Genomic DNA, 11,767 nt, shown 5'->3' with positions numbered 1-11,767 from the left:
ATGCCAACACTTATGGAATGCAGCAAATGAAGTATTAAAAGGAAAACTTACAGTGCAAAGCAAAACCAAACAAACTGAAGAGGAAAGGCTATATTCTATCATAACTCTATCTTCAGATTTTTGAGGAACCTGCATATTATTTTCTAAAATAACTGTATTAGTTTATATTATCACCAACAGTGTTCAATGTTCTCTTAAATAAATGATACTAGGAAAGCTAGATATCTACATGCAAAAGAATGAAATTGGACCTTTACCTCATGCCACAGACAAAAACTAGACTCAAAATGGATAAATGACTTAAACATAAGACCTTTATACACAAGTATAAAGCTACGAGAAGACAACACAGGGAAAAGCTCCATGACATTATTCTGGGAAACGATTTCTTGGGTAGGACTCTAAAACCACAGGCAACAAAAATAAAAATGGACGAATGGGATTGCATATTATTTAGCATCTGCATAGCAAAGGAAATAATCATGAGAGTGAAGAGACAGCTGACAGATTCAGAGAAATATTTGCAAATAATCCATCTGATAAGGGGTTAATCTTCAATATAGGCAAGGAATTTAAACATCTCAATAGTAATAAATGACCCAATTTAAAATATACAAAGAATCTAAATAGACAATTTTCAAAAAAAGAGATTATGAATGACCAACAGACATAAGAAAGAAGCACTCAACATTTTAAATCATTAGGAAAAAGCAAGGTAAAACCTGATGATATATCACCTCATGCCTGTTAGAATGACTGATATAAAAAAGATAAATGGTAACAAATGCTGTCAAGAATGTAGAAAAAAGGGATCCTTTGTACAGCTGACTTTTTGTGTGTTGATTTTGTATCATAAAACTTTATGATTTTGTATCATAAATTTTTTGTGGAGTCTTTAAAATATTGTGCATATAAGGTCATAACCACTGAATTATACTAAGTATGTGTTTTGACTACAGTGGAGTTAAAGTAGAAATCTGTGAGAGAAGAAAAACTGGAAAATTTATAAATACATGAATGGCTAAAAAGCACACTCCCATGAACCACCATGGGTCAAAGAAGCGGTCTGAAGGGACAAACAAAACTGAAAATACAATGTATCAACAGGAAAGCTTATAGTGATAAGTGCCCATATTAAAAGATCTAAAATAAAGAGCTTGTTTATGGCTTAAGGAATCAGAAAAAGAACAAACCAAGCTGAAAATTAACAGAAAGAAGTAGAGACCAGTCCATGATCTAACTTCATTTTGTCTCTGATTCCATTTTGCCTCTAACTTTTTTCTTCTTCTAAGTCACTCTCTTCTGCAGTTATCTTGTATTACCAGAATGACAAGTCTGATCGATACATGTTTACATATCACCAAGCAACGGTGAACATTGCAGAGCAGATTACACCATGATGAAATTGCACCTACTCCCAAGTGGGAACAATTGCCCATAATAGGAACTAAGTCCACCCTCCTAAGAAGGAGCAATCATCTCATGGGGAATGGGTGGCCCTGTCAAGAGGTACAGCAATATTGATTTATCCTCCAGAACCGCCTGCAGAAACAATCTTGAGATGATGACAAATCAGACCATGGCATGACCAAAATGACCAGCTCTGTCAGCCATGCAACTCCCACACCCAAGGTATACATATCTCCAACCTTTTTCATTGTCTCTTTTTTCTATAAAATCTAAGTTTCTGTCAGCCTCTCAAAGAGATTTGGGTTCAGATCTGTTCTCCCTCTTAATGATTTTCCTGGTCTGGCAATGCTGATTAAAGCTCATTTCCTGCTTTTCACCACTGCTCATCTTTTTTGATTGGCATATTGAAATGCTGAGCCTAGTCTGTTGGGACTCCTGCAGCTGAGGCTTTCATCCTGAAACTCTGGTAATAGAAGGAAATGATGAAAAAAATGTAGTGGAAATAGAGTGTAGAAAGGACAAGAGAAAAAACCAATGAAGGTAAGTTGGCTTTCTGAAAAGATGACCAATATGGACTACCTTTTAGGCTAGAAGGACAACATGGAGTCGTTTAGGACAATGACTAGCTGCTTCTTTAAATTTCCCAATTTTAAAGACACCCATGTTACAATATCCTTATGAACATAGACACAAAAACCCACATCAAAATACTAAGAAACTGAATTCAACACAACATTAAGAGGAGCATACACCATGACCAAATGAGATTCATTCCTGGGATGCAAAGATTGTTATGCCAATCAATTAATGTGTTACATCACATTAATAGAATGAAGTATAAAAATCATGTGGGTTACTACATTCTTGTTCTTGTTCCCCTTCTTGTTCTTCTCCTCCTCTTCCCTGTACCCCCTCTTCCTCCTTTTCTTTTTGGAGACAGAATCTGTGTAACCTGGGCTGGTCTAGAATTCATTATGTAGCCCAGACTGGCCTCAAACTTATAATCCTGCCTCAACCTCATAACTGTTAGGAGGTTATCTTAATAGATACAGGAAAAGCATCTGTGAAAAGACTGAACAACTTGAATTGAAAAATTTCAGCATACTTTCATGATAAGTCTCAACAAAATAGATATAAAAGGAATTTACCTCACACAATAAAGGTTATATTTGAAAAGCTCACAGATAACATCAATTAACCAGTAAGATCAGGAATAAGGCAAGAACATCCAGTCTCACCACTTCTGTTTAATGTAAGGATGGAATTCCTAGCCAGTGTGATTTGGCAAGAAAAAGAAATAAAGGAACCCAAATTAGAAAGCCAGAAGTAAAATTATCTCTGCAGTTGACATGACTTTGTATGTATCTATCTTTAAATGTCTAGCATTTTTATCTACTATTTGGAACATTTTCTTATTCTACTCTGGTAGTCAAGTTTTCTATTGAAAATTATGGCTTGCATGTTCCATCTAACATTTTGTTGAAGTGGAGTTTTTTATTGTTTAAGATAAAATAATTTATTTTAAATTAGTGAGTGAACTTTTATTTCCTCTGCTGATTTATATACCCATACTTCTAAATATTAATACTATTCATACTGAATCTGTAACTCTTTTGACTATTGTTGCTTATAGTGAAGTCTTACTTGTGCTCCTCCTTATAGCACCCAGCCAAAGCCTCACCCATGATCTGCTTTATTTTAATCATCTTGTCTAATCTTAATATCTAAATAAGTTTGTAGCTGTTTTCAAGTTCTTGCAAGGTTATGAGATTTTTTTCATTGCAATTATTCCACCAATGACACTACCAAGTAATTGGGAAAGACTCAATGTTTTCTTAGTTTTTCTTCTTTTTTGAAATAGGGTTGCCTAGACTTGTCTCTTTCTCCTGGACTTAAGTGACTTTTATTCCTTCAGGTATATAACCAGGAGTGGTATAGCTGGATCATGTGGTAATTCTATGTAAGTTTATTGAGTAACATCCATACTGATTTCCAGAATGCTTATGCTAATTTACATTCCCACAAACATGCCTGCCAGGAGTTGCTGTTTGTTTTCTTGATAATAGCCATTTTGATAGAAGTGGGATTAAATCTCAATGTAGTTTTGATTTGCATTTCCCTGATGATTAAAGGCATTGAATAACTGTCAAGTAATTATTAGCCATTTGCAGTTTTTCTTTTTTTTTTTAGCTTCCATTTAAAAACTTATTTTCTATGGTTAAAATTTTTATATAGATCATAGCCTATTTCCATGTAATTAGAAATACTTGGTTCTTTTTTAAAATTTTTATTTTTTTATTATTCATATGTGCATACAATGGTTGGGTCATTTCTCCCCCTTGTCCCCACCCCCTCCCTTACCATCCACTCCACCCCCTCCCTCTCCCCACCACCCCCTCAATATCCGGCAGAAACTATTTTTCCCTTATCTCTAATTTTGTTGAAGAGTGAGTGTAAGCAATAATAGGAAGGACCAAGGATTTTTGCTAGTTGAGATAAGGATAGCTATACAGGAAGTTGACTCACATTACTTTCCTGTGCATGTGTGTTACCATCTAGGTTAATTCTTTTTGATCTCACCTTTTCCCTAGTTCCTAGTCCCCTTCGCCTGTAGGCCTCAGATGCCAGGGCAACAAATGCTAGCTAATTTTTAAGGTGTCTTACCTATCCTCACACCTCCCTTGTGTGCTCTCGCTTTTATCTTGTGATCAAAGTTCAATCCCCTTGTTGTGTTTGCCCTTGATCTAATGTCCACATATGAGGGAGAACATATGATTTTTGGTCTTTTGGGCCAGGCTAACCTCACTCAGAATGATGTTCTCCAATTCCATCCATTTACCAGCGAATGATAACAATTTGCTCTTCTTCATGGCTGCATAAAATTCCATTGTGTATAGATACCACATTTTCTTAATCCATTCGTTGGTGGTGGGGCATCATGGCTGTTTCCATAACTTGGCTATTGTGAATAGTGCTGCAATAAACATGAGTGTGCAGGTGCCTCTGGAGTAACCTGTGTCATAGTCTTTTGGGTATATCCCCAAGAGTGGTATTGCTGGATCAAATGGTAGATCGATGTCTAGCTTTTTAAGTAACCTCCAAATTTTTTTCCAGAGTGGTTGTACTAGTTTACATTCCCACCAACAGTGTAAGAGGGTTCCTTTTTCCCCGCATCCTCGCCAACACCTGTTGTTGGTGGTGTTGCTGATGATGGCTATTCTAACAGGGGTGAGGTGGAATCTTAGTGTGGTTTTAATTTGCATTTCCTTTATTGCTAGAGATGGTGAGCATTTTTTCATGTGTTTTTTGTGTTTTTTTTTTCTTCTTTTGAGAAAGTTCTGTTTAGTTCACTTGCCCATTTCTTTATTGGTTCATTAGTTTTGGGAGAATTTAGTTCCCTATATATTCTGGTTATCAGTCCTTTGTCTGATGTGTAGCTGGCAAATATTTTCTCCCACTCTGTGGGTGTTCTCTTCAGTTTAGAGACCATTTCTTTTGATGAACAGAAGCTTTTTAGTTTTATGATGTTCCATTTATCTATGCTATCTCTTAGTTGCTCTGCTGCTGGGGTTTCATTGAGAAAGTTCTTACCTATACCTACTAACTCCAGAGTATTTCTTACTCTTTCCTGTATCAACTTAGAGTTTGTGGTCTGATATTAAGATCCTTGATCCATTTTGAGTTAATCTTGGTATAGGGTGATATACATGGATCTAGTTTCAGTTTTTTGCAGACTGCTAGCCAGTTTTCCCAGCAGTTTTTGTTGAAGAGGCTTTTTTCTCCATCGTATATTTTTAGTGCCTTTGTCAAAGACAAGTTGGTTATAGTTATGTGGCTTCATATCTGGGTCCTCTATTCTGTTCTACTGGTCTTCATGTCTGATTTTGTGCCAGTACCATGCTGTTTTCATTGTTGTTGCTTTGTAATATAGTTTGAAGTCAGGTGTTGTTATACCTCCAGCATTGTTCTTTTGACTGAGTATTGTCTTAGCTATTCGTGGCTCTTGTATTTCCATATAAATTTAATGGTAGATTTTTCAATCTCTTTAATGAATGTCATTAGAATTTTGATGGGAAAGGCATTAAACATGTAGAATACATTCGGGACTATAGACATTTTTTACTATTTTGATTCTACCAATCCATGAGCATGGGAGATATCTCCAGTTTCTCTAGACTTCCTCAATCTCTTTCTTCAGAAGTTTATAGTTTTCCTTATAGAGGTCATTCACATCTTTTGTTAGGTTTACACCTAGGTATTTGATTTTTTTTGAGGCTATTGTAAATGGTACTGTTTTCATATATTCTTTTTCAGTTTGTTCATTATTAGTGTATAGAAATGCTAATGATTTTTCTATGTTGATTTTATATCCTGCTACCTTGCTGAAGCTATTGATGGTGTCTAGGAGCTTCTGAGTAGAGTTTTTTGGGTCTTTAAGGTATAGGATCATGTCGTCTGCAAATAGGGGTATTTTGACAGTTTCTTTACCTATTTGTATTCCTTTTATTTCTTCTTCTTGCCTAATTGCTCTGACTAGGAATTCCAGTACTATGTTGAATAGGAGTGGAGATAGTGGGCTTCCTTGTCTAGTTTCTGATTTTAGAGGGAATGGTTTCAGTTTTTCTCCATTAAGTGTAATGCTGGCTGTACGTTTGTCATATATAGCTTTTATATGTTGAGGTACTTTCCTTCTATTCCTAGTTTTCTAGAGCTTTTATCATGAAATGTTGTTGGATCTTATCAAAGGCTTTTTCTGCATCTATTGAGATGATGAAGTGGTTTTTGTCTTTTCTTCTGTTAATGTGTTTTATTACGTTTATTGATTTTCGTATGTTGAACCACCCCTGCATTCCTGGGATGAAGCCTACTTGGTCATGGTGAATAATCTTTTTGATGTGTTGTTGAATTCGGCTTGCCATTATTTTGTTGAGGATTTTTGCATCAATGTTCATTAAGGAGATTGGCATATAGTTCTCCTTTTTGGAGGTGTCTTTGCCTGGTTTTGGGATAAGTGTAATACTGGCTTCATAAAATGTGTTCGGCAGTTTTCCTTCCCTTTTTTATTTTGTGGAACAGTTTAAGGAGGGTCAGTATCAGTTCTTCTTTAAAGGTCTGATAGAATTCAGCAGAGAATCCATCAGGTCCTGGACTTTTCTTTTTGTGGAGACTCTTGATTGCTGCTTCAATTTCATTTTATGTTATAGATCTATTCAGATGATTAATTTCCTCTTGGTTCAGTTTTGGATGATCGTATATGTATCTAGAAATCTGTCCATTTCTTTAAGATTTTCAAATTTATTTGAATAAAGTTTCTCAAAGTAGTCTCTGATGATTTCCTGGAATCCATGGTGTTTGTTGTTATCTCCCCTTTTGCATTCCTGATTCTACTAATTTGGGTTTTTTCTCTCCTCATTTTAGTCAGATTGCCAGGGGTCTGTCAATCTTATTGATTTTCTCAAAGAACCAACTTTTTGTTTCATTAATTCCTTGTATGGCTTTTTTTTGGTTTCTATTTCATTGATTTCAGCTCTTATATTTATTATTTCTCTCCTTGTATTTGTTTGTTCTTATTTTTCTAGGAGTTTGAGATGTATCATTAGGTCATTGATTTGGGATTTTTCAGTCTTTTTAATATATGCACTCATGGCTGTAAACTTTCCTCTCTGGACTGCCTTTGCTGTGTCCCATAGGTTCCGGTAGGTTGTGTTTTCATTTTCATTGACTTCCAGGAACTTTTTAATTTCCTATTTTATTTCATTAATGACCCATTGTTCATTAAGTAATGAGTTATTCAATTTCCAGCTGTTTGCATATTTTTTGTCTTTAATTTTGTTATTTAGTTCTAGTTTTATTGCACTGTGATCAGATAGAATGCATGGTATAATTTCTATTTTCTTATATTTGCTGAGGCTTGCTTTGTGACATAGGATATGATCTATTTTGGAGAAGGTTCCATGGGCTGCTGAGAAGAATGTATATTGTGTAGAAGTTGGATGAAATGTTCTGTAGACATCATGTAGGTCCATTTGATCTATTGTATGTTTTAGATCTTGGATTTCTTTATTGATTTTTTTGTTTGGATGACCTATCTATTGATGATAATGGGGTGTTAAAGTCTCCTACAACCACTGTGTTGGAGTTAATATATGCTTTTAGGTCTTTCAGGGCATGTTTGATGAAATTGGGTGCTTTGTCATTGGGTGCATATAGGTCGATAATTATTATTTCCTTTTGGTCTATTTCCCCTTTTATTAGTATGGAATGTCCTTCTTTATCTCATTTGATCAATGTAGGTTTGAAGTCTACTTTGTCAGAGATAAGTATTGCTACTCCTGCCTGTTTTTGGGGGCCATTGGCTTGGTAAATCTTCTAGCCTTTCATCCTTTGCCTATGTTTATTTCTGTTGGTGAGTTGGGTCTCCTGTAAGTAACAAATTATTGGATCTTCCTTTTTAATCCATTTCATCAAACGGTGCCTTTTGATGGGTAAATTAAGTCCGTTAACATTAAGTATTAGTACTCATAAGTATGTGGTGATTCCTGTCTTTTAGTTGAGATTACTCTCTACTTTCTTGCTTTTTCTTTTCCTGTAGTTTGGTGCTACCTGTCTTTTCATGGTTATGTTGGGTTTCACTTTCTGCGTGCAGAATCCCTTGAAGAATCCTTTGTAGTAGTGTCTTTGTGGTCACATATTCTTTTAGTTTCTGCTTATCATGGAAGACTTTTATTGCTCCATCTATGTTGAATGATAGTTTTGCTGGGTAGAGTATCCTGGGGTTGAAGTTATTTTCATTCAGTGCCTGGAAGATCTCACCCTACGCTCTTCTTGCTTTTAATGTTTCTGTTGAGAAGTCTGCTGTGATTTTGATGGGTTTACCTTTGTATGTTACTTGTTTTTTCTCTCTTACAGCATTCAATATTCTTTCCTTAGTTTCTGAACTTGTTGTTTTAATGATGATATGTCATAGAGTAGTTCTATTTTGATCTGGTCTGTTTGGTGTCCTGGAGGCCTCTTGCATCTGTATGGGAATATCTTTCTCTAGATTTGGGAAATTTTCCGTTATTATTTTGTTGAATAGATTATGTATTCCCTTCACTTGCACCTCTTCTCCTTCTATGCCCATGATTCTCAAGTTTGGTCTTTTGATGGAGTCGGTGCGTTCTTGCATTTTCTTTTCACAGGTCTTGAGTTGTTTAATTAATATTTCTTCAGTTTTTCCTTTAATTACCATTTCATCTTCAAGTTCTGAGATTCTGTCTTCTGTTTGTTCTGTTCTGCTGGATTGGCCTTCCGTTTTGTTTTGCAGTTCTGTTTCATTCTTTTTTCTGAGGCTTTCCATATCCTGGGTGGTTTCCTCTTTAATGTTGTCTATTTTTGTCCTGAGTTCATTTATCCATTTATTCATCGTGTTCTCTCTTTCACTTTGGTGTTTATACAGTGCTTCTATGGTTTCCTTTATTTCTTCTTTTGCTTTTTCAAGTTCTCTATTTTTGTTGTCTTGGAATTTCTTGAGTGTCTCCTGTACATTTTGGTTGACCCTGTCCAGTATCATCTCTATAAAATTCTAACTGAGTACCTGTAGTATGTCTTCTTTTAAATTATTCTTGTGGGCTTCATTAGGTTCTTTGGCATAGTTTATCTTCATTTTGTTGGAGCCTGGATCTGAGTATCTGTTTTCTTCATTTCCCTCTGGTTCCTGTACTAATTTTTTGCTGTGGGGAAACTGGTTTTCCTGTTTTTTCTGTCTTCCCATCATTGTCTTTGTTGTTATTTTTGTCCCTGTACAGTGTGCAATTAAGTATTGTCTGGGTGTAATAATACACTAGTGATATTTAGAATGGAAGGGTGAGAGGAGATGGAAAGCAAAGAAGTTAAAAGAAAAGGGAAAAACAAATAATCAAGTAGAAAAAAACCCAAAAAACAAAACAACAAAACAAACAAAAATGTTTCAAAGATCTAAACAGGGAGAGATAGTGTACTAATCAATTTTAAGCTGAACAAGCATTAGAGAGACAGAGAGAGGATTGAAAAATAAAAAAAGAATAAAGATAAGAATAAAAATAAAAAATAAGTAAATGAAAGAAAAAATGTATTATATAAAAAATAAAATAAAATGTAAAATAAAAAATAAATAAATAAAGTTGAAAAAAAACCCCTCCAAGTTCAAATGCAATGAAGTTTCAGTGTTAATAATTTTGGTGTTCGTCCCTCAGCCTCCAATCCTGTAGATGGTGCCTCAGATGTTGTTCTGTAGTTGTCTCATCAAAGGGGTAACATAAGAAAAAAAAACTCACAAAGAGTCCCAAGTTCAAATGCAATACAGTTTCAGAAAGTTTTTCAGCATGCAGGTGTAGTTCACTTGTTTTCTCATCAAAGGTAGGGAGAGAGAAAAAAAAAGAGACTGGAGACAGTTCTGTGAATGGCTATCTGTGGGTGTGCCTTGCCTGCCCTCTGCTGTCAGCCTGCTGTAGCTGGAGTCGTTATTTATGCAGATCTCTGGGGTGAGCTTAGCACTCTCCTGGCCCCGGAGGCTTTGTTTACTCAGAGTTCTCCTGTGCACAATGCCACTGCTACAAGCTTTCCCCTTTCCAAGCACACTGGGGGAGGTGACAGTGCACCCACTTTTTTAGGCCTGTGTGTTTGTTTACAGCTCATGTGGGAAGTGGGTCTTCCCCCCTCTCCTGTGGAGTTTTCCTCCCTCCACCATTCTCACAAGCTTTCCCACTCCTGGTTGCTGGGCATGCGCCCCTACTACCACCCTTTCTGGCCAGGCCGGCCTGTTTATTTACAGTTCTGGGAGGGGTTCCCCTCCCCCTCTTGGGCACTCAGGGCACCCCACCTTCTTTGCTACGTGTCTTTATTGTTCTTATTGCTTATTACTCAGTTTCTCTTTTTTCCCTGGGTGGGGGTTGGTCTTTCCAGGGGACTATGCTGATGTGGCCCAGGGATGTCTTTGGAAGTACCATGTACCACTTAGCTCACCCTGTGGTCCGCATCTTCCCAAGCTGTCTGGGCGCAGGTGACTGGTGGCGGCCCGGGGGCCCTCCTGGTTTCTCCACTCAATGTGAAGTGAGATGCTCTGCACAGGCTGGAGGTGTGGAGGGGTCAAAGTTTTGCCTCTTCTCAGTGGCCTTGCCTGCAAGGTGTGTCTCCAGCGTCTCTCCAAGATTTCACTTTAGGAGACATGCCATCTTCTAGAAATACTTGGTTTAACCCTGTTTCTTAGAGACATCCCACATGCCCTCCATCTTGTCCATACTCACAGTTTTTCTTTAGAGAAGTGTGTCTTGAGTTTATTTATTAATTGGATTACTTGTTTTTTCTGTGTTCTGTTTTTTTGAGCTCTTTATATGTTCCGGATATTAATCTCCTGTTAGATGAATAGCTGGCAAAGATTTTCCTCCATTTTGTAGACTCTTTTTTTTGGTAATTATTTCTTTTGCTGTGTAGAATTAAAAAAAAATTAATGCAATGCCATTTGTCAATTCTTATGATTTCCTGAGCTATTGGAGTCTTATTCAGGAAGTCATTGTCTGTGCCCAAGTCTTGAAGTGTTTCCTCTAGTTGTTTCAGTTTCAGATCTTATATTAAGGTCTATGATATAGTTTGAGTTGATTTTTGTAAAGGTTGAGAGATAAGATATCTAATTTCATTGTCCTACACGTGTGTATCCAGTTTTCCCAGCACCATGTGTTAAAGAGAACTTATTTTTTAAAATGTAAATTTTTGGTACCTTTTTGGAGAATCAGATGGCTGTAAATTCTTGGGTTTTTAATGTTTTTAATATTACTGAATTTTCTCATTCAGAAACATGGTAGTTATCTATTATAAAATTCTTGTATTGTTCCTCTTAAAATGTTATAATTATTTTCAAACTTCTTATTGTGACTATTCATAGAGACTTTACATTTAGTAATTAGTATCATAATTATAAATGGAATCCATTTTCCACTAATTTTTTGTGGTACTGGGGTTTTAACTCAGGGCCTCACTCTTGCTAGGCAGGTGCTCTACCACTTGAGCCACACCCTCAGCCTACCCATCATACATATTTTTGAAGTTTTAGCAAGGATTTATTTTAGTATAACAGGATAAAGTATAGAAAAGGGTAGGGGGAGAGAAAAAGAGAGAGAAACATTTCCTGTTCTCCACTCAGGAAATGGGAGCAAGGACTCCCATTATATTATATTATTTATTTATTTTCCACATTTTGCTAAGCTTTGAAAGATCTCAATTTCTTTAGCTTGCATTTTGATCTGTAGCCAGGTCTTTGAATTGGTTAAAGCCTTGTCACTTTGATAAAGGTGTCTTCCTGCTTTGCATTTCTTGAGACTTGTGTCCTAGAACAAAGACAAAG

At 36.2% G+C, this 11,767-nt stretch overlaps 1 protein-coding gene across 2 annotated transcripts in view; it reads right to left on the bottom strand.

Moving 5' to 3' along the window:
• Positions 1 to 9,791: 9,791 nt before the first annotated feature.
• Positions 9,792 to 11,767, bottom strand: part of LOC141413906 (organic anion transporter 7-like) — a 39,552-nt gene continuing 37,576 nt past the window's right edge. For both annotated transcript variants that reach the window (XM_074047883.1, XM_074047878.1), the window contains exon 8: positions 9,792 to 11,750. In XM_074047883.1, the coding sequence (XP_073903984.1) occupies positions 11,690 to 11,750 (61 nt within the window). In that variant the 3' untranslated portion in view covers positions 9,792 to 11,689. The remainder of the gene's footprint in view (positions 11,751 to 11,767) is intronic.

This window comes from Castor canadensis, chromosome 1, assembly GCF_047511655.1.
Source record: "Castor canadensis chromosome 1, mCasCan1.hap1v2, whole genome shotgun sequence".
Classification (NCBI taxonomy): domain Eukaryota; kingdom Metazoa; phylum Chordata; class Mammalia; order Rodentia; family Castoridae; genus Castor; species Castor canadensis.
Note: the sequence above shows the minus strand (reverse complement) of the source record. Positions and strands in the feature narration are given on the sequence as shown.